We start from the raw sequence: 25,775 nt of genomic DNA on the forward strand, positions 1-25,775 counted from the left end.
ATGATTGAGATAAAACTTTGTTAAAACTTGGAATTGTTTAAAATACACGTTACAGTTACAATTTCGGAAATGAGTAATTATTTGCTGAAAATTATACTCTATGACTCAAGATAGTATATTGAAAATGATTTGTAACTAATTTTGCACCTAATTATAGAGGCTAGGAGTAAAATTAAGGTTTGATTTTTATTTATCAACTCCTTACAAAAACAGTGAAATTGTATACAAAACTAGTTTTGTGTTCTTAATTGTCATCTTTTTAGCTTGTGAGTTTTGTACACTTAAAACACAGTGAAATTTTATATGAGAATAAAGCTCCATACAATATTACAACTCATGTGATAATAATATTACAAGAAAACATTAAATGCCTTAATATATAAAGATGCACTAGTTTGGTTGAAACTCTACTGACATCTGTTAATTTGTGGCAAAGAATTTAAAGCTGATAATATGCCAGAACATCTCTTGCTTTATTAGTCTCAAATAATCAATTAAATAAGTAATCAATTATGTCATATCCAAATGCTATTTTACTCAACAGGAATAAAAGTCTCATCCCCACACATCTTTCATCAAAAATGAAAAAATTCGAAGAATATCAATAAATCACAAAGTTGAAAACACATGCAATATTGGTAAAACAAAGCAACCAGACATAAATTAAAGTGACCATGTCATAAATTAAAGAATAGATTTTACCTTTAATTACCATAAATCATGACACCTTATAAAAGTAACATTAGATAGAACTTGATCAAAAATATAAGTCAAAACATTCTTCTATTCTGATAAAATATCACATTACGACATGTAAAAAAATCAACTTTGCGCAATCTACTTTATATCATAAATAGAATTTTCAATCTCTAAGAACTTTACTCTTCACAATTCTATAAATTGCACTTCAAAACAAAACAAAAATCACATACCAAAAAATTTGGTTTTCTCACGCCATGTTTTTCAAATATCACTACTGCATTTTACTTATCTTGATCTTCTCAACCTCCATCTGTATAAAAGCTTCCAAGATTCAACGCTACCGCTTCATCGTGAGTGCTTCTTCTCGTTCGTTTTCGCGTTCGTGTTTGTTTTTCTACTAAATAATTTATTGCAGGTTAGGGAAGCTTTATATGAGAGATTATGTGAGAAAAAAAGGATTTTAACAGTGAATGGGAAATTCCCTGGCCCAACTCTCAAGGTTCATGCAGGGGAGACCATCATAGTAGATGTATTCAATAAGGGAAATTACAATATTACCCTTCACTGGTAAGTCGTTTCTCCTCGTCCCTAATCTTGATCCATGTCCAAATCGGTCTTTTTCGACACTTTTCAGGCATGGAGTGAAGCAGCCTCGGAATCCGTGGACTGACGGCCCCCCGTACATCACCCAGTGTCCGATTCAGCCCGGGAACCAATTCAGTCAAAAGGTCATATTCTCCAAGGAAGAAGGGACGCTGTGGTGGCACGCCCACAGCGACTGGTCCCGTGCCACGGTGCACGGGGCCATCGTGGTGCGCCCGAAGCCTGGGGGCACGTACCCGTTCCCCAAGCCCGATAAGGAAGTCCCAGTCATACTAGGTGAGTTCGGACTACATTTTTAGGTGCGTTTCGTTTCTGATAAGTATTTTTTTCGTGTCGATTTTTGTTTAGGGGAGTGGTGGAGGGAAGATGTGATGAAGGTTATGGAGGAATTTGTTGCTTCGGGAGGGCAACCGAGGAATTCCGATGCGTATACTATAAATGGGCAGCCTGGGGATTTATATCCTTGCTCGTCGCCTGGTAAGTCATTATTTTATTTATTTAAATGATTTTGAAAGTTAGAAAAAATGTGACTTGGATTGGAAAGAAATGGCTTTAGTAGGATGAAATTGGTAGCATTAATGCAAGAGGCTTCCTACTATACTAACCATTTATAGTGTTTCGACTTAGAAAGTTATCGATGAGGTCTTCTCATCATTTTTAAGTACTCCTTCCATAAAAAATAGCACGTAGTTCTATTTGTATAAGGCATGAATTTTAATGATAAACTAATAAAGTAAAAGAAATAGAGAAAAAAAGTGAATAAGTAGAAAGGAGAAAAAGTAAGGGAGAATAAAGAAAAAGTAAATGAGATGAGGATAAAGGTAGATAAAGTGTAATAGAGTTTTTATTTTTTGAAATGAGACTATTTTTTGTAGACATTTAAAAATGGCAAAATGAGACTATTTTTCATGGACGGAGTATTAATTTCACTAATAAATGAAATTATTGTTGCATGATAGACTCTAATTAATGGAGTATTTCAGAGAAAATTTTGAAATTTAAAAAATTACTACATAACATAATTATGAATTATATAGTGTAAAAAATAATTATAATAGAAATATTATAAAGTTTAATTAAGTTAATGAACCATGATTAATAATCTCAATCCGAACTGAAATATAAAAAAAAAATTGAAGGAACAAAAATATTAGCAAGTAAGAAAAATGAAGTGAAATTCATATATTTTAGGAACCTTGCAGATAGGTTCGTTATGAAGGTGGAGCAGGGCAAGACGTACCTCTTACGCATAGTGAACGCGGCCATGAATGAGATCCTCTTCTTCGGGGTGGCGCGCCACGCTCTCACATTGGTCGCGACCGACGGGTGCTACACCACTCCACTCACCAAAGACTATATCGCGATTAGCCCCGGCCAGACAATGGACTGCCTCCTCCGCGCCCACCAGGCGCCGGCCCACTACTACATGGCCACCCAACCCTACACAAACGGACTCGGCATCACCTTCGACAACACCACCGCCACCGCAGTCCTCCAGTACTCCCACGCCCGCCCCGCCCCGCCCCAATTCCCCAAACTCCCCCTCCCCAATGACACGTCCGCCGCCCTTAACTACACCTTTAGCATCAAAAGCCTAATGTCCAAACTCCACCCATTCATAGTCCCTCAACACATCCACAAACAAATCATCACCACCGTCTCCATCAACGCCTTCCCCTGCGGGCCCGGGGAGACCTGCGCCGGCCGCAACGGGACCCGCCTCGCGGCCGCCATGAACAACCTCACCTTCGTGGCCCCGCCAATCGACATCCTCGAGGCCTACTTCTACCAAATCTCCGGCATATTTAGCAACAAATTCCCACTATCCCCGCCTTTTGTGTTCAATTACACATCCGATTTCATCCCATTTGAGCTACAAATCCCTAAAAGGGGCACCAAAGTTGCAATGTTGAGCTACAACTCCAACATTGAAGTCATTTTCCAAGGTACAAACCAAGTGGTGGGGCTTGATCACCCTATGCATTTGCATGGATTTAGTTTCTTTGTTGTTGGTTGGGGATTTGGCAACTTTGATCCAATAAAAGATCCCTTGAGGTATAATATCGCAGACCCGCAGAAGCGTAACACTGTTATCGTGCCCAAAAATGGGTGGGTCGCGATAAGGTTCACTGCCGACAATCCAGGTATTCAAGTTATCTCCAATGTACCAAAATTGAATTTCGATTTCAATTTTATATGCTATAGTTTAATTTTATAACATGTAGGGGTGTGGTTCTTGCATTGCCATTTTGAGCGGCATCTGACGTGGGGGATGGAGACGGTGTTCATCGTGAGGAGCGGAAGAGGGGCGGAGGAGCGAGTGCTCCCGCCGCCGCCGGATATGCCGCCGTGTTGATCTTTTGCGGTTATAGTAGTGTCTATGTTAATAGTTGAAGTGTTTGATATTTTCATTAATTAATTGATTTTAAAGTGTTGGACGTGATACAAGACGTTTGAAAAATAATTGAATTAGGTTTGAATTGCACACTTTATGATTTTACAGTACTATGTTGTTTGCACTACTTTTCGAAATGTCACAAAATAGAAAAGTTGGGTTTGCACCAACTACTTTTCAAATCAAAATTTATGGCTTGCACTCCTAAATTTGGTTTACGTGACAAAGATGATATTTTTCATTCTTATGACTAGACAGACATCTTTATTAGTGGACCTATATATAATTTCTACTACTAAAGAATTCGAAGAGAGAGGATTAATTATAGTGTGGCTAATATAGTTGGATAATTTGATTGCATGAATTTTTCCTACTTAACTTTAAAGGCCGACCCAATTCATAGAGAATAGTCCAAATTAAATTATGTTGTCCTCTTTCAAGAAAAACTAATTTAATACATACCTCACGTTTATAGAACAAAACTTTCATATAAATCGTTTAATATTGGGAAATCTTGCCTTTCGGTATATTTATAGTTGAAAATGTTAGATTTCATTACAAGTTCAAAAATATACATCATCATAAGTCATAAAGTTGAATCGACTTAATTATGAATGTACACCATTATGCTTATACATAAATTATGTGAATTTGATCTAAATTTGCGAGAATCGAGACATTATCATATATAACTGATTGTTGCATTAATTGAAAATTTTCCATTAAAATTTATGATTAATTAAATTGATTGTCATGTGACATCAGTCCTAGTCGTTTGATATTGCAAACTTGCAATCATAAGATTGATATTTGGTCTTAGTTATGCAATAAGTTGCAGTTCAATGTTGATCACAATCACGTATATTCACGTGTATTTTTCTATAAAAATTATTATACTATTATAAACTTTGTAAGAAAAAAATTATAAGTATCATGTATACCATGGAGTACTTTATTGGAATCCACTTTAAATCTTGAAATTAAATATTACGCTTAATTATGTCGAGACCAATTATACGCTAGTATTAAATAAATCTTTTACTAATTAATTTCTATCATGGTTTCCTTTTTCTTTGGCTGTTTATGAAATCTTAGATCATAGAGGTTTTTACTCGGAAATGCTCTCCCTTATCTTCGGAGGCACGCATTAAAATGTTGAATTTAACTTTATTAAGATATCAATATATTTAACAGTATCACATAATCACCGACGAAAAAACAATTTCCAGGATCTATATTAATTAAATTTTATACTACTACTTTAAAAGTTTAGAGCACTCCCAATGGAGTTCCCTAAAAACTCCCTTATTTCTCCCTAACTCCTGCCACATCAGCGCCACATCAGCACCAAAATTTATCCCCAGTTTTTAGCCAAGTGCTACATTGGTTTCTCCCTTATTTCTCCCTTATTTCTCCCTAACTCAACATTTCATTTTTACATCATTATTTTTTATATTATTTAATTTTCCCTACAAATGTATTTAATAAATAGACTAATAATGAACAATTCATCGTTGTATTAATCATTGGAAAATATAATACAACGAGAAAAAAAAAACTACAAATAAAAAACGCAAATAAACAAAGATTTAAAAAAAAAAAATCTAAGACGGAGGGGCCGGAGGGGCGTCGGGATCGAGCCCCAGCGTACTCTGCAGGTGTTGGATGCATTTCCAGAGGGCCGCCTTTTCTTCAGGGGTCCCGCCGCCGGTGAAGTACAGCGTGTACATCTGGGTCAGATTGGCGACATTGCTCGAATAAGTGGCTTTTTCTAAGTCGATGACGGATTCCGACGCGACTTCCGACGTTGCGCCCTTCCCCTTCCGCCTCCCCTTCGCCTTCTTCACTCCCTCCGGGCGCTCGTGCGGACCATCCCCACTCAAGTCGATGTGGGCCGCGCTCCCCTCGCTCTCCGAAACGCTAAGTCGCGAGCGCACCGATTTCCCGTGCAGCGCGTCGTGCATTCCCGTCCGGAATTTGGGGAGATCCTTCAGCTTATCGTAGATGTTCCAATACTTGAAGCCCTTCGTCGACAAGTACTGGCTACTATACATCCGGATGGCCTCATCTCGGACCATGTGCTCGTTCTGGCCACTCGTCATGTGAGTCATCAAGTTAGAATAAATACCGTTGAAGTGCCCGCAGTCCCTCATGAGGCGCTCCCAATGCCGACGGATCGCCTCGCTGCCATGGTCCTTCATTGAGGCAGTCTTGTGGCTCCTGTACTTCGCGGCAATCCGCTCCCAGAATATGATCTCAGTCTGGTAGTTGCTGCGCTCCGCGTCCTGTGACGTGTCCGCCCAGCAGTCGGCTATCAGCTCGGACTCTTGCAGAGTGTAAGTAGTCCTTACCCGCTTCGGCCTCTCATCGGAACCCGTATCAGTCGCAGCCGACGACGCCGGCGCCTTCCCCCTCCCGCTCCTAGAAGGCGGCTCGGTGGGCGTTTCTTCCACCTCGAAGTCCTCCGCGCTCAGTGTCGCGGCCTGAGATTCTTGGTCGCCTGGGGTTGATCCGGGGGTGTCGAACTGGGGCCGATACACATCGTCGGCTGGAAAGGGCATTCTGCCGGCAGAGTTGAAGTACGGAGAAAGTCTCCGCGCCGGAGGAGTCTGCAAAGGAGACGGACCCCCGTATGGAAGTTGGCCGGGAGGAGAACCCATCGCCAACAACGACTGCATCCACTGCTCGTTTGCTTCATCCGTGTTGGGAATTTGTGAACTCGACTCTTTCCCCTTACCCTTATCCTTACCCGATCGGGAACTTTTCTTCCAAAAGCTCATAATTTTGATGAAAATTGAAGATTGGGAGAAGAGATTGAAAATGGAGAGAATGAAGATTGTGGGTGATGAATGGAGGAAGTGGAGGAAATATTTATAGGGGTGGAATGTAAAATAGCCGTTGGGTTCAAAAAAAAAAAAAAAAAATTTTAATTATCGCCGATTATCGCCGAGCGTCGCCACAGTGGCCGGCGATCGCTCGGCGATAATCCGGCGTTAGAACGCCACTCGGCGAAGCAACGGCAACATTATCGCCGAATTATCGCCGACTTCGCCACAATGGCCGGCGATAATTCGGCGATAACCGGCGATTTATCGCCGAGAATTCGCCACCTCCATTGGGAATGCTCTTATAGTAATTGTCAATTTTAATCCTCCGACCAAACGTTCCACACTTCCCAAATCAAGGAAGAGAGGTAGGTGAGATTATTGTAAAGAATGCAATAATTTATTCATGTGTTAGGTAACACTTTGTACATTTTAATTGAATTTTAGGATATTTAGGTCACTTTTTTGTGAACATCTCATGTAAGGGGTATAATAGTAAATCTTCCCGGCTGCTATGATTCAATCATTTTCATCTTTGTTTCTAGCTATTTATTGTGGATAGGATCTAATTTCGATTTTGGGTACTTATCTTTCATCATCAGATTATACGTACTATGTATATTTGTGAAAATTTGTCAAAATAAATTTCTCACGCGTTTTGAAAAAATTAGGGGTTTGTAATTTAGTAAATCAAGTTACATTAACTGCCTAAATTAGTACATTTAATTAGTATACATTTAATATCATACTGTATAAAAAAGGCAAAATTAATTTGACAGCAATATATATATGCACGGCAAAAACTCTCAATCAGAAAATTCAAAGTCAATACACTTTACTTTACTGGTATTTTCTTACGCAACATTAATTATAAAATAAATGTCCTAGCTAATTATTGTATAAAGTCACCGTCATGTCGCATAATTAAAATGGACATTTGGTATTATTAATTTTGAAAACATGTATATAGTCTAGGAAGCTAGCAAATAGACAGTTAATTTCTTGTACTCTCATACTACTTTAATTGATTTAATTATTGGATGGTTTTCTAATATTGCTATGGTGTGAATTTGTATTTATTGCGGTATAATTCCTAGTGTATACGTATACTCATCTTTGAATTATATGTATATAAAAGGTGTCATCAGTCATGAATAGTTGAAAAACCATCAATATTAATAATCTAATTTAATCTAGAGTCTGGACATATATTGAGCGGGAGAAAAGATTGCACTTTATGTTCTTTCGAAAAACAATCATAAAATCTCAGTAAATTAAGTTCTATTTTAGTATAAACTAGTATTATTCCCGTGCTATGCACGGCTCATTATAGTTATATCAAATTATAAAATATTTATAGTTATATCAAATTATAAAATATTTATAAGAAATAGTACGAAACATTATACTAATATACGAATCTAAAATTATAAATGTATTAATAATAAATATATACAATAATACATTTGACAAAAGATAGCAAAATTATATCAAGATTTTAGTGTAAGCAATAAAAAAATTATAACTCATCAACTTTTTTCTAGTGGTTCTATTTGAAAATGTGTGTGAAATAAAAAATATAATATCTATATATCATTTTATTTTGATTAAATGTGTGTGAAATATTTTCTCTTTCCCTTTTTTACTTTATCAATTTTGTATTAAAACTTATGTTGCTTCAAAAATTCAGATTTTTAGGACAGAGAAAGTATATAAGAAAAGCATCTCTAATATGTAACCTAATAAAACTACTTTGCAAAAAGCACATATAGTAATAGGTATATAATATTTTATTTCTAAAAAAGGTAAATATCCCAAAATGTAACTTTAAAAGATCGAATTTAATATTACAAAAAATATTAAGATCTCTTTGCAAAATCTTTTCATTTCATCACCTCTTCTAAAATCTTTTCACTTCTCTCCATTATTACGCGAACCCAAAAAAACCTTTTCACCTCCAAAATTTTTTCATTTCTAGGGATGAGATCCCCTACTGTGTTTAAAAACACAGCACCAAATGTTGTGCTGTGAAACGCACAAATTTAGGAATAAAACGGCAGCTTCTCTCCACTTTCTCAATCTTTCAATATTTTATTCTTATTTTTATATTTTTAAATTATGAAGACAATGCATGAGTTGAAAGTATTACCATGAGTAGTGAATAAATTTAGCTAAAAAAATATATAAGTGTAGTATCTTAATTTTTTTTCTTTCGTTCATTTACTGAAGTATTTGTTAAATCAGAAAATATTAATGGTAGGTATCCTTTTTGAAATAAATTTTTTAAAAATAATAACTATAATTAACCAAATTAAAAATGCCAATAACATTTTTAAAAATGTATTAAATCAAACTATAAAGTAAAACGAACAACACTAAAAATATGTTGAACGGAGTTGGTGCTCACATAAGTTGTCTACATAAAATGCGTAGCATGTCATTTTCTATCCTTCATATTTCCTTTCGTCGTTAATTACTTATTTTATAGTATTTGATAATTTGATTAATATTTAATTGAGGAATCCAATTTTAAACGGTATTCATTATTATTTTTAAATATTTTATTTTAAAAAGGATACCTACAATTAATATTTTCAGATTTGACAAATCTTTCGGTAACTGAAAGAAATAAAAAAAATTAAGATACTACACTTACATTTTTTTAGCTAAATTTATTCACTGGTAATACTTTAAAAATATAAAAATAAGAATAAAATATTAAAAGATTGAGAAAGTGGAGAGAAGATGTCGTTTTATTCCTAAATTTGTGCGTTTCATAGCACAGCATTTGGTGCTGTGTTTTAAACACAGCAGGGGATCTCACCCCTATTTCTACTTCCCAAAATTATTACTAAACTTTTGATTAGTAGTAGAGTACCACTATTTAACTTCTAAACTTTTAATAGGTGATCAATTTATCTTCAAAAAAACTTTTTACTTCCACCTCTCATCAATTTATTTACAAAAACAGTTTCATTTCTACTTCTCATAATTATCACAAAAATAAATAAAACCTTTTCACTACCTTAATTGTAATTAAAAATTCATAAATGATTTAAATATTGAAATTTATAAAATAAAATGGGTTAAATTTATATTACATATTTGATTGAAGTAAAAAAATTAATTATCATCATTATTATCGTGCATTAAATATTACTACTACACAACATTATTATCTAATATTTATAACTTTTGATACAATGGAATAGACTCGATCATGCAACAACATGAGTATATTGACAATAATGATGCATATGTATAATAATACTATTATTAACTGAGATTTGATTCATTTATACTAATGTCGTTATTAAACCTTAAAATTAAGTACATGTAAAATAATAAAATGTAAAACGCATTTTTACAAATTAATTAGTACTACTACAATCTTACCAATTACATTAGCTAAATATCAAGGCCAACTTATTCGGTCCATGCCCTTGAATTTCAGCCACCTTTAACTCATAGAACGAATAATAAGTTCGCTTTTGAGTCTCTTCTTCCTCCACGCCTCTAGAGTCTCTCTATCTTCTTCGACTTCTTTAGTTTAGGAAATATTTATAGGAAGATTCCATGTGCTCCACTACTCCACTAAACCAACTACATGGAAGTTACATATAATTACTAGTATAATTTATAATTTATAATTATGAAGTCTTTATTTCATTTTATTTTATTATAATATTTTTAATGACAATTTTGTAAATATCTCCAAAACTCCCATTTTATATATTTATAGATAGATTAAGAATAGTTTTTACTTAATTAATACGTAACCAATCTTGATATGAAAAAATAATTAGTTAAATTAACCGGAGAGAATAAAACACATAGACGAGAAAGCAAAGTACCTATCAAGACTACTCTCCTTTCATGAGAGATCAAGAAATGCAAATGTAGAATTTGTACACAAATTACAACTATGGGTAGCGTAAAATCGAAATACTACTTGCTATTCCCTCCGGTCATCATTAAATGTCTTATATTTGACTGATGCAAATTTTTAAGAAATTGTTCATTTGTGAGAAAAAGTGGATAGAAAAAGTTAGTGAAATGTGGGTCATAATTTTATATAATAGTTTTATAAAATGTGAGTGAGAATGAGTTAGTGGGATGTGGGGTCCACTAATAAAAATGGTAAAAGTGAAATGAGATATTTATTAGAGACCGTTCAAATAAAGAAATATGGGACATTTAATGGGACCAAAGGAGTACTAATTAATTAAGTGATTATTTAACTAATCTTTTTGTGATATCTTGATTCCGCGTATGGCGATTAATTAGAGCGTCATTATAGTTGGAGAATGTTGATGGCTTTCATCGTCAAAGATGCAATTGTCAGACATTATTATGCCTCAATATCAAGATCACACAATCGTTATTGATTAGAGTTCAGTAGTTTTATCGTGTTCGTGTTTAAACGTGTATGAACGTGTCAAGTGAGTTTTCATTATTTTGAGCAGTTCATGTTTATTAATATGTTAATGTTAATTTCACTTAAATCTAGTATATATTGTTGATTTAGATTTTGGTTATTTTATAACTTTTCTTTATAATTAACTATAAATTTATAATTTAGATTAATTGGCTAATTTTAGGTTGATCGTTTCATAGTATATAGTTGAAGGGGTCATAATTAATTTCAACTTCAATTAATTTTTTAGAGAAAAAATTAAACACTTCATTTAAGACGGTGAATAATGATACAATCTAATGATTGAAAAGATGGTAATCAAAAAACATTCACTAGGTCTAATTACAAATAATTATTCATCAACACATGCAGTACCTACAATAACAAAACGTGTAATATTGGTATTAATTTTCATGTTTTTCATGCAACTCGAATTGGAAATAAAAATGTTTTGAGACTCTGGACTTAATTAATTAATTTACTATTTAGAGAAAAATATTTAATAATATCAACAAATGATTGTCAAATTAACATCGTCTACTAAAGGGATTCTTAGATTTGAATACATGAATCAGAGATCTACAAGAAATATATTTTTATTTAGTCATTTTTAACAACACTACTAAAATTTGAAAACAACAATTTGGATAGATATGGGCGCACCATATATATAGATATACTCCATCATATATAAAAACACGACTACTTAATTTGTTGCATAATGAAAAGTTGATGGAAACAGGACAACAATATAATAATTAATACTACAAATAAAGGCGTCTTTACATTTTCATGCATTATCTAAAAATGGATGATGACCTAACCGACTAACTTAGGCTTTTATTCGAGACTTCGAGAACTATATATGCTGGCCAGGATAGCTACGTCGGAGTGGATGCAGAAAATATTATACTCCTAATAATTATATTTTCTATAATTTAATAAATATTTTTAAGTAATTCAAATTATTATAGATTTTTTGCAAAGCAATTTGCATAAATGTTAAATTAATTTTAGAGTTTGTAAATGAGAAAAATGGATTTATTTAATTGAAAACAGATTTTAAATCAAATTATTAATAGAGTTATGTTTTTTTCAAAAATTTCTTTCTTGTATGTCTGCATGCGTTACGTACAGAATTGTTATTATTTGAAAGTAAAATAAAAAAGAAAGACATATATATATATATATATATATATGGGGGTGTACTAGTATAACAACTAATTTTAAAGTTACAACGTACATCCAACCACGTGCTGCCACATGGCACGAAAAATGCAATATTGTATACAGAAAAATGCAATACGCATTTGTAGAAGCTATAAATGAATTTTGGCAGATTGCATTTTTGTTATATGCAGATTGCATATTTTATTGTTAAGTTTTGCATTTAAGATATTGACCGTTTAAATTGCATTTTATATATAGACGGATTGCATTTTTATACGTGAAAATGCAAAACTTAACAATAAAAAATGCAATTTATGTGAAAATGCAAAACTCAACACTATAAAATGCAATTTACATACAACAAAAATGCAATCTGCGAAAATGCATATACAACTAGATTGCATTTTTGTGTTTAAAATATTGCATGTTTTGTGCCACATGGCAGCACCAGATTGGATGTACGTTGTGACTCTAAATAAGGGGCATCCTAGTGCTCCCCTATATATATAATATATATATATATATATATATATATATATATATATATATATATATATATATATATTCAGAAATGCTCAAGTCATATATTATTTGAAAGTAAAAAAAAAGAAATTCATATATAATTTTTTTTAGTTAAGTTGCATCGTAAAAGCATAGTGCTTTTTAAAAAGAAAAAATCAACCAATTAGTAGAATCAGTTATCTTTATTTCCAATTATTATTGTAAATCACTAAGAGCATCTTCAACGGCGGAAGTTGCGGAAGTCCGACCGGACGTCCGCCGTAGTGAGGAAAATGGTAGGACACGGACGTCCCGTGCGCCCGTCGGATGGGCTCAGATATCCGACCGACGGGCGGCGGACGTCCGCCACTGTGGCGTGGGGTCGGACGTCGAGGTCGGATGTCCGACAAAAAATTAATTTAAAAAAAAAAAAAACTCTATAAATAGGGCTTGTTGAACTTCATTTCATTCACACCACTTGTGTTGACAAGTTTCTCTCTCTAATCTACAAGTTTCATTCCTACTATAAAATGGAGTACAATAGGAACTCCCCCACCACGAGCGGAGGAAACACACCCACATTTTCCGCCGGAACGGAGGGAAACTTTAATGCGGGGATGAATCCCCAAATGGCGGGGATGGCGGGGATTACTCCCCAGATGTTCTACAATATGTACAATTGGATGAGTCAGATGGGTGGATGATGCCCGGGGCAGCGGGGATGGGCGGTATGACGCCAAATATGGCGGGGGTGGGTGGGATGATGCCCGGGGCAGCGGGGATGGGGAGTATGCCGCTAAATATGGCGGGGATGGGGGGTATGACGTCGGGGATGGGTGGGACGATGCAGCACAGGAGCCCGAGGACACCTAGGGAATCTGTCTATTGCCCATATATAGATTTGTTGTCCGACGATTCCCCTAGTACTGTTCCGGAGACTTAGTACGCCGGCATCGAGACTTTCTCTTTTGAGGAGTTGGGACTATCGCCGATCCGTGAGACTCCCGATGAGGCGGAGCCTGCTGCAAGGGGCAGGGGCAAAGGCAAGGGCAAGGCCAGGGGCAGGGGTAGGGGCAAGGGAAAAGCCCCGAGCTCTTCCTCGCAAACGGGGGCAGAGGAGGAGGAGGGTAAGGAGGAGCGGGGGAAGAGGTCGATCTGGACCGTGTGGGAAAATGTCGCGCTTGCGAAGGCCTGGGTCAGTGTAGTCGAGGATCCCTATGTCGGGGCGAACTAGTATATTGACCGATTGTGGCATCGCATTAGTGAGGCCTACCTCACACTCAAACCGCTTGGGGCGAAGCCTCGCACTCCTGAGCAATGCCGGAAACAGTGGGATTGGTTGAGGCCTAAGCTCAGTCGTTTTGCCGGCCTCTACCAAAACAACCTGCGCATGGCAACCAGCGACATGTCTGAGGAGGATGTGAAGAACCAGGCCTTGTCCCAATACCCCGACAAAGAATTGAAGTTCAAAGTGTTTGACTAATGGGAGGCCTTTCTCGTGGTCAGGAGTTCGCAAAAGTTTTGTGCGGGTGTCGACTCGGGCTGGAAGCGGACGAAGATCAACTCTTCCGGTGAGTACAACAGCAGTGCTGGTTCGCACGAGCTTCCCGAAGCCGAGGAAGTGTCCCCGCTACCACGATCACACTCTCGCTGTCGTCGTCGCCCGATGGGGCAAAAGGCTGCGCAGCGGATGGCGAGGGAAAGCGGCAGCCGTAGCGGGTCCTTCGAGGTCGAATCGGAGGCCCCAGATGAACTAGACCGTCTCGCCCGCGCGCTGCTAACGAAGACCTTGAGTCAGAACATGCATAGGTGGTTTAGCACGCACGATCCTGTGTACAAAAGGATGTGCAAAAATGTATCGACGCATGTTGGCGCGATTTAGGAATGCCACCCATTGATGATTATGGCGTCGAGATTGGGGGCGGGGACGTCGGAGGCGGCAGCGGCACGGGCGACGGGGACGGGGACGAGGAGGAGTGAGAGCCGAGGGTTGTATTTCTCGACTTTTTATGATTATGTAATTTTTAAGTATTATGTAACTTTTTTAAGTATTATGTAATTTTTTTTAAAGTATTATGTAATTTTTTTTTAATGAAGTATTCGAATTTTTCCGTATTCCGTGTCGATATTTTAATTCCATAAAGTTTAATTCCGTATATTGAATAATTGTGAATTTAATTTTATTGCGGGAAGTTCTAGTACAGGGGAAGTCCTAGTGATGTGACAGTGGAATGGGAAATCCTAGTGATGATGTGACAGTATATTTTTGTGGGAAGTCCTAGTGAGAAGGGCGTCACCGGAGATGCTCTTATAAATAAGTATGTTTACTGAAAAAGGAAGAAATGCATTCACCAGTGGAATAATGTAAATATATGATAAAGCAAAGTATCAAAGATGTATTTTATAAATTAATGATCAATTAATTATACAAGTATATCTTTGTCATATTAACACATCCAGATTTTTTAATGTATATTTTCTGTCGTTAGTAATGAAATGAAATAAAATAAATTGAGAGAGAAGTTCAGAGAGAATAGCATTTTCTAAAAAAGGTATCACGTTCTAATCAATGTTGGGAAGAAAACATTAATAGCTACGCATATTTAATACTATCTGTTGGATAATTACAAAAATGAGCGATAATTAATCAAAGCATTTAATTTCAATCGTTGAGTAATTAACCACACGTTCATTAATTTCATTACGTATCAATGTCTTTTTCATTCAACTTTTCTTATCTCCAAAATCTTTTATAGTAAGATATTATTGTATTTAACTATTTACCAATCAACAAAAACGACAAAATTAGCAATATATTCAACACATGATCATTTGCTAAAAAGTTCATTATGCCTCAATTCACATGTATTCTTTTTAACGTGGAAAAAAACTAAATAATTGTCTATTCCTTAAATTTGGAAAGTAACTATATGGGCACATAGATATGTGTAGATGCCAATTAAAATAAAATGCTATAGCCTATAGAGATCAAGAAATAAAAGGACACAAATGCAATATTTATTTTAGCTTCTCAAAATTATTTTTCTACTTAAAGATTTTATTAATTTGAAAAGAATTTTCTTATTTTCCTATCCAAAAAAGAATAATTAATCCGACCAGATACTTCGATTATTGTAGTGAAATTGAGTTGTGGCATTTGACATTCTTAGAGAGGGGGAGATAGTCAAAAAGAAAAAAATAGACCTAGCCTTTTTCGGTGGACGGTGGGACACAAAAAAAAAATGGAGAATTTTCGTATTAGAGCTTTTTTCTTATAAATAGACCTCTAATCATAAATTCTTTAATTAAATATCCATAATTTATTAAGACCTAAATTTGTAGAGACGGATGGGATGGTGTAATTAATTTGGTGTTCTTTATTACTTTTTCGTGATTTGTGTTTGAGGAGTACTTATTTCGCATGCACAAGGGTATAGAAAATATTTGAGGAAATATGCATTGGATTGGATTGAGCTTTGAAACTGATGGATGCAAGCGAATTGATTGGGAAATAACAATCGATTTGAAAGAAACTCACACCATTCAATAATTTATTGACAACCAGCATTACCAAAAAATAAAATAAAAACAGGCTAAGAGCACAAGCAACTCAAAATAAATAATAGGGAAAATGCTAATTATTTACAAACATCACTATACATATTTGCTTAAATTATACACCAAAGAAAATGTGTTTCTCAAATATAATAAATTAATGATGCACTATTTTTCTTTTCATTATTTAATTTACTATGATAGTAATATACTTCATTAGTAGTTGTGAATGACTCATTTTTAAAATTTTACAATCTTGGTTTCGTGAGATTTTTCATCGGTTACATCAGAAACTACTTCCTCATATCAAACGCCGTGAGACAAAAAAAATGTCAAAGTTATGATATCAGCAGCTAATTTCAAAACTTGGCGTGACGGCCATAATTTAATTAATTTTCATTACTTTATAATCTACCCTAATAATTTTCATTTAATGAAACATCTCAAAAGAGCTTTCTTTATCAAGTTGAAATACAAACAGCTAACAAGTAGTAGGAGTAGTACCTTGGTTCATTTAGAGCTATTAGCCCACTTTTAAAGATTTATAAATCTCATTAATTTCATGTCACAAAATTCAATTGCTTTCTTTGAACTTACATATAGCCGACGGATCGCTGTCAAAGAAGCAAATTCCTCCACACACATGTTGAAGACTAGCCCAAGATTTTCCAATTTCTATAAAATTTTGAAACTCAAGCAAATAAAGCCTGTCTCTAACAATTAGTTAATGGTTGGTAAATACAGAGTATATATGTTGAATAAGATTGGAATCATTATAGAAGAGACGTGACAAAATAAGACATATGGCTACCACTTCCAATATTTTTCAACACACACACACACACACACACACAACTTTTTCAAGAATCTTCTTTCTCTATATATACAGAAGCATTAGCTTTATATTGAAGAAAATTCACAAAGGCAAAAACCCACGTTAATTAATTTATTGCTCAAGAAAGAAGCAATATTGTACTACTATCTTTAAAGACCATGAGAATCTTGCCTTTTCTTGCCATTTTTCTCTTGTGTGGAGTGATTTCTAGCCATGCCAAAACTCATCATCAAACCTATGTTGTAAGTTGATATTTTATGGTTTCAATAATTGTTTCATGCAACCTTGTTTTTTTAGGGTTTTTGTGGTTGTGGTTACTTTAAACCTTATCACATGTTATTATTATCTTTTATATATATAAAATATTTTTTGTAATTGAATTATTTGCAGGTGAGTGATACTCCATATAGCAGGCTATGTAGCAACAAAAGCATATTGACAGTAAATGGGAAATTTCCTGGTCCAACTATTCGTGTGACAGAGGGTGATACAATTGCAATTGTTGTTGTGAATAGAGCAAAAGAAAATATAACTATTCATTGGTAATTTTTAATTTTTTAGTTTTTCTCTCTCTCTCTCTCTCTCTCTCTCTATATATATATATATATAAAATATAAGTGTTGAAGATTGAAGGATGTTTTGGTGGTGTGAAGGCATGGGGTTAAGCAGCCAAGGTATCCGTGGTCGGATGGGCCGGAATACATAACACAATGCCCAATCCGGCCCGGGACTAATTTCAGCCAGAAGATTGTGCTGTCGGACGAGATTGGGACTATGTGGTGGCATGCACATAGCGACTGGTCACGGGCTACAGTACATGGTGCTTTGATAGTTTATCCTCGTATTAAGGATGACTATCCTTTCCCCGTGCCCGATGAAGAAGTTCCAATCATTATAGGTACAATTTTTTTTTTAATAAATAGTATAGTACTTCTATTGTCTTTAGTTTCATTAATTGTTTTTTTTAAAAAAATATTTGCAGGAGAGTGGTGGAAAAGTGATATATTTGCTGTTTTGAATGAATTTCTTGCGGATGGAGGAGGCCCTAATGCATCTGATGCATATATGTTAAATGGACAGCCTGGTGATTTGTATCCATGCTCAAACCAAGGTTTGTGTTTCTTCATTTTTAGTGGTATATATGTGCTAGTATCTAATATTTTAAATTTTATTTTATGGAATTATAGTGAATCTGCATATGGGGGACAATTTTCAAAAATAGTTTCTAAAATGTCGATTTAGGGAAAAATGAATTTATTATAAAAGGTACATGGAAAACGTTGAAAGAGAAATACTACTGTATTAGTACATTTTTCTATTTGAAAATAAATAATTTTTCAACTATATGCCAATTAGTGGGACACAGGAAGCCTTGAATATCTTAGTGAACAATGAAAGTTTAGATGCTAATGATGTCGTTATGGCAAAGGACACATTTTTTCAATTATTTGAGTTGTTAGTATTTCTTTGATATGTATTGAAAAAAGAAAGGTCTAGGAAAAGCCACGACGATATTCTACCATGATTAAAACATGTGTTTGTGGACTTTTAGTTACTTAAAAAATCAAATAACTTAATTTCTAAAGAATCTCTATAATTATAAGATACGGTCTTCCTTAATTTTCGGTATCGATTTTTAAAAACAAAATAAGACACTTTCTAGTTTCGTGTGCATGCGTTGAAATATTATATACTCCCTTCGTCCCATATAATTCGTCTCAGTTTTTCATTTCGGTCCGTCTCACATAATTTGTCTCACTTCATTTTTACCATTTTTGGTAGTGGACCTCATATTCCACCAACTCATTCATACTCACATTTTATTATAAAACTAATATATATAGGTAGGACCCACATTCCACTAACTTTTTCAACTCACTTTTCATTACAATTCTTAAAACCCGTGCCCGGTCAAAGTGACCCGAATTATCCGGGACGGAGGGAGTGTATGAGTTTATGTAATAAAAAAATATTTCAAAATTTTCAATTTTTTTTTTCATATTTTAGGTTTTCAGTTGGGTACAGATTTACTACGTAGTAGTTATTTTACATTAAGAGCATCTCCAATGGAGGCTAGCGGATAGGCTAGCCGATCCGCTAGCCTCCCTTGCGGCAATTTAGGCTAGCCGATTCGCGGGCGCTAGCCGATCCACTGGCCGATGCGCTAGCCGCCATAGCAGTCTCAATTTCAGCTAGCCGATTGCATTTTTTTAATGTATTTTTTATGCATTTTTTTATTTATTGCATTTTTAATGTTTTTTTTAAATATTTTTTATGCATTTTTTAATGCATTTTAAATGTATTTTTTTAATTATGTAATTTTTTATAGGATGTACCTTTTCTTAATTTATATAAAATTATTGCATTTTCCCGTATTTGTATCGTAAATTTAATTCCGTATTTTGCGTGATTGTAAATTATTTATTTTTTATAATTTTGCTGGTCTATGGCTAAGCTGTTGCTTGTCCAGTTTCTTGTTCTGATGATGTGGCAGGAGGAGTTTTTGGCTAGGCTATTGCTGGCTTAAAGCCATTGGAGATGCTAATACTTCCATTTGTCCCATTAAAAATAAAACATTTTCTTTTTTGGATTGTCCCATTAAAAATGAAATGTTTTCTAAAATTTAAACATCTTCATCTCTACTTTTTCATCTCTCTTACTTTACTCTATCTTCATTAACTCACAAAACAACACTACATAAAAACTCATACCGATTCCCAAATGTTGCATATTTAATAAGACGGGGGAAGTATGAGTTTGGATTTGTATTCTCTCAAAATTTGGGTTTTTCGGTCCAATTTGCAAAAATCCAGTCTAGAATCCAAATATTTACTATGCACCATGAATCTCTAACACGATTTACTGAATTCATTCAGATACGTTCAAGCTCACAGTCGAACACGGAAAAAGATACCTAATTAGAATGGTGAATGCTGTGATGAACAACATTATGTTCTTCCGAATCGCCGGCCACAACGTCACCATCGTTGGCTTGGATGGCGCGTACCTCAAACCCTTCACCTCCAACTACATCGCCATCTCCCCCGGCCAAACCATTGACTTCTTGTTCGTCGCCGACCAAAACCCTAGCCACTACTACATGGCCTCCAGAGCCTACAACGTCGCCGGAGATTTCAGCAACACCACCACCACCTCCCGCGTCGAGTACGCTGGAAACTACACCCCGCCGGCGTCACCGGAGCTCCCGACCCTCCCCGACTTCAACGACACCGTGGCATCGGTCAACTTCACCGCTCGATTACGCAGCCTCGCCTATAAAAACCACCCCATCAACGTGCCCTTGGACGTGACAACGAATCTCCTTTTCACGTTGTCGATCAACACGCGAAACTGCCCTAATTCCGACTGCGACGGCCCGGGTGGGAACCGGCTACTCGCGAGTGTGAACAACATCACGTGGCAGTCACCAGGGATTGCAATTCTTCAAGCTTACTATGAAAGTGTGAACGGCGTCTACGAGGCCAATTTTCCTAGCAATCCGCCGTTTCCATTCAACTACACGGCGGCCGCTGTTCCCCAGGATCTGTGGGAGCCACAAAACGGGACGAGGGTGAGAATGTTGGACTTCAACGCGACGGTGGAGCTCGTGTTTCAGGGTACTAGCACGGCCAGATCACCGCTCGACCATCCCATGCATCTCCACGGCCACAGCTTCTACGTCGTGGGGTGGGGGTATGGGAATTTCAACTCCACCCGAGACCCGCCAAACTACAATCTCATCGACCCGCCGCTACAGAACACCATCGCGGTGCCCAGAGCTGGCTGGACCGCGATCAGATTTGTTGCCAATAATCCAGGTATAATAAGAAAATCTCGATTAGTTTGACCGGTCAATGAAAAATGACGTAGCCTATGTCGTTTTTCATTGACCGGTCAAATAGGCTAGATAGCTATATAAAATACTTTTTGTTATCAAAAATTGTTTTAATTTCACTTTTGTAGGGGTTTGGCTAATGCATTGCCATTTCGAGAGACATATAACATGGGGAATGGAGATGACGTTTATTACGAGAAATGGGAAGGGCCCAAATGATACGATGCTTCCTCCACCGTCGGATTTCCCTATGTGTTGATCAAATTCAGGAGAAATTTTTGAATGTACGAATATTCAATATTCGCGATTTAAAAATAGGTGGTGTGGCGAAAAATAAATGTTTTCAAATTATATTTGTAATAAGTTAGAAAAGTTATTAGATTTGGAATAATTTTTTTTTATAATCGATTGATGTAACTTGTGGGTTTCACATTGGGGAGAACTGAGAACATAATGAGCAATCATATATTGAAGTGTATTGTGTAACGTTCCCACTTTTATAAGTGAAATGAATATATTTAATGAGATTTTGTTATTATGGTGGTTTATCATTGTGTTTAGTTGATAGTAAGATTTTATTTTGTGACATGATGTGTTCATTTGCTCTAAGTTAAAAATCATATATTGAAGTGTATTGTGTAACGTTCCCACTTTTATAAGTGAAATGAATATAGTAAATGAGATTTTGTTATTATGGTGGTTTATCATTGTGTTTAGTTGATAGTAAGATTTTATTTTGTGACATGATGTGTTCATTTGCTCTAATTTTTTAACTTAGTAAGAAAAGTCAACATCTAACCATGGAACTGGCATAAATCATAAATGTATACTCATTTCGTCCGTAAAATATTATCCAAGTTTAACTATGTACAGACTTTAAAAAATAGTTTAGAAAAAATAGAGTTAAAAAAATTAATGGAATGAGGAGTCACCTATTTATATATTCATTTTATAATAGAATGTGAGTGCAAATAATTACTCTTTCCGTCACATTCAAGATGATCACATTTTCTTTTTTATTTGTCCCAATCAAAATGGTCACTTTACTATTTTGGAAATATCCTCATCTCTCCTTTCTCCCAGAATATTCAACTATTTTTTTTTCTCTACTTTATTCCACCTAACAACATTTCCTAAAATCTCGTACCATTCAAGAATATGGTCATCTTGAATGGGACGGAGGGAGTAGTCGAAAGTAATGTCCATTTACAAAAAACACTACTAGTAAAAAAGCAAAGTGAATAAATTTTTACGGATGGACTAAAATAGCAAATTGGACAATAACCGAGGGAGTACTGTTTCTGAAACAAAGTTTTCTTATTTGAAAAAATTAAAAATACTTTGATTTGAGAAAATTTTTAAATATTTGTGGCTGTGGTCTAAACAATCACAGGAAAATAAAAAAAATTATATTTTTTTAATTTTCCAACAAATATCCCCCATTTTTTAGAATTAAGGAAATAATTTGATCCGAAAAGGAAAGAACGAGAGCTCGAACGCAGAAATGGAGGCGGCAATGGGATTGATGCGAAGAATTCCGCCCAAGCACTCGGAAGCGGCGCTGTCTGCATTGTTAAGCCTTTTGCCGCACCACTCTGGCGATCTGCTCTCGCAAGTTGACCAGCCTCTTCAGGTGAAATTTGCGCAGTCTGTGTTCGATTCTATTTGTAATAGTTCAATTGGATTAATTCGATTCGACTGCATCTATATCAATATATATGTCCAGGCGGATGCTCGAAATCATATGGAGTGAGAATTTTATTGGAGATTAAGAGGATAGGGGATTTGACTTTTGGAGGTTGTGAATCAGTCTTTTTTCTGTGTTTTTGGGGGAAAATATGGTAGTGTTGGCGGAATTATTATGGCGCTGTATAGGGCATATGTGACTCTGGATATTGTGTTCCTAATCAGTAATTGTATGAATAGCTCAAAATGAATTGTGTTTTAGGTTATGATTCGGTCTTACATGCTACAAAAGAAGCTCAAGCAGCTTATTCGTTTGAAGGTTACTGAATATGTGTAGAGCTGGAAATGAAATAACTTCTTTGAAGTTTGAGAATATACTTGGAAACTGTGAAAAAATACAGGAGAGTATTTTATAGTATTTGAGAGTCGAGACGAATCACTCTAGATAGAGCAAACATAAGGAGATAGATAGAGTGAATATATGCAGATGTTTAGCTCTTTTTTTTGTCATGTTTGGTATTATAGTAGTACTTTGATAGGAGGACCTTCACTTTAAGGAATGTATGACCTTACTGCTTACTATCATAATATACCATTAATAAGTGCTTACACACTCTCTCAATTGGTTGCATTTACTCAACATCAGGCTGTAAACTTTGTGGTGGTTAGATATGTGTTAACTGTAAAGTGAACAAAATGACTTGTTTAGTAGTAAGCATTCTAGTTCAGTATATATAACCATCATACGTTTTTGTCACTCTCCATAAATGTTATATGTCGAGAACCAACACAGGATATTTGTGTTACGTTATATAGTCCCTTTTACTCTTCACCCATAGCTTGGGACTTCCAGACATAATTGTTTATTATTTATCACAAACAGCTATTAATTAGGTTATTTTGCTAAACATAATGTTGTTCCTCAGGTTTTATGTGATGTTGATAGTGGGAAGGAGTTCATATTATGCGAGTATAACAGAGATGCAGATTCTTACAGGTATGACGTGTGCGCTAGTGTATGCTTCCACTAGATCTTGTGAAATATCATCAAGGGCCAAGGACTTATTATGTTTATGACGAACAATTTAACAAATAAACTGGAGCTTGGACCATGAAGCATTCGAAAGCAAATGTTTTTTGTCTTGTTTTTATCTTGCCAGCCCTTACCTGAGATTGTTATTTTGGTTGTTTCTTGTTTTTGCTCCTGAAGATCACCTTGGTCAAACAAATACCATCCCCCACTAGACGACGGACTTTATCCATCTCAAGAGCTGAGGAAACTTGAAATGGAAGCAAATGACGTCTTCACGGTTTATTGTGACCAGTGAGGTCTTTTACTTACCTCGTACTTTATTTAACTATATACAAGCTTCTTGCTACCTGCTCGAAGTTTGAATCTATAATATCATTGTTATTTTTACTTTTCATATTTCTCTCTTGTTTCTCTGAGAGCTTCAACCTGGAATTAGTTTAAGTTGAACAATCAAGTAATAGGTACTATGAAGGTGGCACTTCATCAGTATATATCTGGGAGAATGAAGATGAAGGTTTTATTGGTTGCTTCTTAATCAAAAAGGGTGATTATTTTTCTCCCAATATATATTTATTTCTTACTATTACTTTCCTTCCACTACTTATGCATTGGTTTTCCCTTTTGAAGATGGTTCGAGAACTGCAGATGGTAGAAGAGGTTATTTAGAAGAAGGGTCTTGGGAAGCAATTCATGTCATTGAGGTGTGTCATCTGACTCTCAGGTTTCCTCTTGTTGTCATAATTATGCTCATTTGTTTTTAAATTTATAGGTGGTTCCTCTAGATGAAGCAACTGCTCGTTACTGCTTGACTAGCTCTGTGATGCTCTCGTTGACCACAAATGACGAGTCCTCAGGCGCCTTCAACTTGTCAGGATCGATTAGAAGACAGGTATTTTCTACAAATGTGGCGATTTGGTATTGTTTATCTGCCTTTTCTCATAAGCATTTGCTCCTTTACTTACAGATGAATATGGATCTTCCGGTTGATGAGGGTCATCTATGCAATATGGGAAGGATGGTCGAAGAAATGGAGAGCAAGCTGAGGTACTCGTTGGATCAGGTATGTATGCAATCTGAAAACTTTACATCCATCTCTTATATGCAATTTCATCAATACGGAGTATGAGTGAAATACGTTGTGCCATTTTCAGGTCTATTTTGGGAAGACGAAGGAGATGATCTGCACATTGCGTCCACCATCTGAACTAGTTCAAACGAGCCTTCCTGAACAAATCAACAAGCGACATTCTTGAAATATATGTACTCGCTTTTGTTATTCTTGTTTCCTGGCACCAGCAGCGGTATTGCGTGTGATGTTTTGTCTATCTTGTTACTCATACTTGAATTCATTTGTTTTGAAAATGTTAGTGAGTGTTGTGTAAGATAGACTCTCCCTTTCCAAACTGTAGCATTGTTCCTTTGTAAAATGAGCTCTTGTCTTGTCTGACTGATTTTGTTATGAATGCATTGGACTAATATTGTTGTAATATGATTATTATGATCTTTCCTTAGTGAATTCAATCAGAGAGTAGTATTTTACATCAATATTAAGTCATCATCTCATGCTTAATCGATCCAGAGAGTAGTATATGATAAATGATGAGCTAAGCATTTAATATTACTCCATTCCTTTTTAAAAAATAGACAAAACTTATTTGAGGCACGAGTTTTAATATGTAGTAATTAGTAAAGTAGACATGAGAAAAAATAAGACAGGGAATAGTTAGTGGAAGGAACAAAATACAATAAAAAAATGAAAGGTAATTTAACTTGATAAGTTGTGATGTGTATATATCCCTTGCTATGTATTTTGCCACATAAGAGGATTCAAACTCGGAAGAAGTGTTAGTGCAGCGTGGGTTCCACGTCATAAACGATGGAGTATATCTGATTATTATTCATTAAAAATATCTATATTTAGACTTTCTCTAATTTTGTGAGACTGGTCCGAAATGGTAAAAACTAGTGTATTTCTAATGATGGATGAAGTATTATATAATAATCTAGTTTATAAATATGTTTTAAATTATTTTTTAATTGTGTTTATATCAAAGCTTGAGCCTACTAGTTACTACGCCTTAGTAGTTGATCTTATTGTCTAGTTTCTATAAAATGAAGATAGAAAATAAACATATCTATGATTCACAAAAAAATCTAAAATTAGGATTTATTTATACTTTTTCATACAAATTCTGAGTTTCCGTATTTCAATATTTAG

The 25,775-nt window shown here is 35.3% G+C and overlaps 3 protein-coding genes across 3 annotated transcripts; all 3 read left to right on the top strand.

The window, feature by feature from the left end:
• Window positions 1-877: 877 nt before the first annotated feature.
• On the top strand, window positions 878-3,792 carry LOC125219639 (laccase-15-like). The gene is made up of 6 exons (XM_048121668.2): window positions 878-1,052; window positions 1,118-1,269; window positions 1,337-1,581; window positions 1,654-1,782; window positions 2,508-3,449; window positions 3,531-3,792. The coding sequence occupies exons 1-6, from the start codon at window positions 957-959 to the stop codon at window positions 3,659-3,661; spliced, it is 1,695 nt and encodes a 564-aa protein (XP_047977625.2). The 5' UTR covers window positions 878-956; the 3' UTR covers window positions 3,662-3,792.
• Window positions 3,793-16,971: 13,179 nt separating this feature from the next.
• LOC125220816 (laccase-15-like) lies at window positions 16,972-21,373 on the top strand. The gene is made up of 6 exons (XM_089062895.1): window positions 16,972-17,245; window positions 17,394-17,545; window positions 17,657-17,901; window positions 17,986-18,114; window positions 19,880-20,821; window positions 20,967-21,373. Exons 1-6 carry the CDS (start codon window positions 17,162-17,164, stop codon window positions 21,095-21,097), a joined length of 1,683 nt encoding a protein of 560 aa, XP_088919021.1. The 5' UTR covers window positions 16,972-17,161; the 3' UTR covers window positions 21,098-21,373.
• A 914-nt stretch (window positions 21,374-22,287) lies between these two features.
• LOC125218725 (F-actin-capping protein subunit beta-like) lies at window positions 22,288-25,044 on the top strand. Its single transcript, XM_048120464.2, has 8 exons — window positions 22,288-22,471; window positions 23,451-23,521; window positions 23,735-23,848; window positions 24,019-24,101; window positions 24,185-24,258; window positions 24,327-24,446; window positions 24,522-24,617; window positions 24,709-25,044. Exons 1-8 carry the CDS (start codon window positions 22,343-22,345, stop codon window positions 24,808-24,810), a joined length of 789 nt encoding a protein of 262 aa, XP_047976421.1. The 5' UTR covers window positions 22,288-22,342; the 3' UTR covers window positions 24,811-25,044.
• The last annotated feature ends 731 nt before the right edge of the window (window positions 25,045-25,775 follow it).

This window comes from Salvia hispanica, chromosome 1 (genome assembly GCF_029641045.1).
Source record: "Salvia hispanica isolate PSC_SH4W2 chromosome 1, Shi_PSC_v1, whole genome shotgun sequence".
NCBI lineage: Eukaryota > Viridiplantae > Streptophyta > Magnoliopsida > Lamiales > Lamiaceae > Salvia > Salvia hispanica.

Excerpts from the sequence above, each read along its gene's own strand:
- LOC125220816 (XM_089062895.1), top strand. The coding sequence starts at position 17,162 with ATGAGAATCTTGCCTTTTCTTGCCATTTTTCTCTTGTGTGGAGTGATT. Across the intron at positions 18,115-19,879 it reads GTATCCATGCTCAAACCAAG|ATACGTTCAAGCTCACAGTC; the intron begins GTTTGTGTTTCT and ends GAATTCATTCAG. Across the intron at positions 20,822-20,966 it reads ATTTGTTGCCAATAATCCAG|GGGTTTGGCTAATGCATTGC; the intron begins GTATAATAAGAA and ends TCACTTTTGTAG.
- LOC125218725 (XM_048120464.2), top strand. The coding sequence starts at position 22,343 with ATGGAGGCGGCAATGGGATTGATGCGAAGAATTCCGCCCAAGCACTCG. Across the intron at positions 22,472-23,450 it reads AAGTTGACCAGCCTCTTCAG|GTTTTATGTGATGTTGATAG; the intron begins GTGAAATTTGCG and ends GTTGTTCCTCAG. Across the intron at positions 23,849-24,018 it reads TTCACGGTTTATTGTGACCA|GTACTATGAAGGTGGCACTT; the intron begins GTGAGGTCTTTT and ends ATCAAGTAATAG.
- LOC125219639 (XM_048121668.2), top strand. The coding sequence starts at position 957 with ATGTTTTTCAAATATCACTACTGCATTTTACTTATCTTGATCTTCTCA. Across the intron at positions 1,053-1,117 it reads TTCAACGCTACCGCTTCATC|GTTAGGGAAGCTTTATATGA; the intron begins GTGAGTGCTTCT and ends AATTTATTGCAG. Across the intron at positions 1,270-1,336 it reads TACAATATTACCCTTCACTG|GCATGGAGTGAAGCAGCCTC; the intron begins GTAAGTCGTTTC and ends GACACTTTTCAG.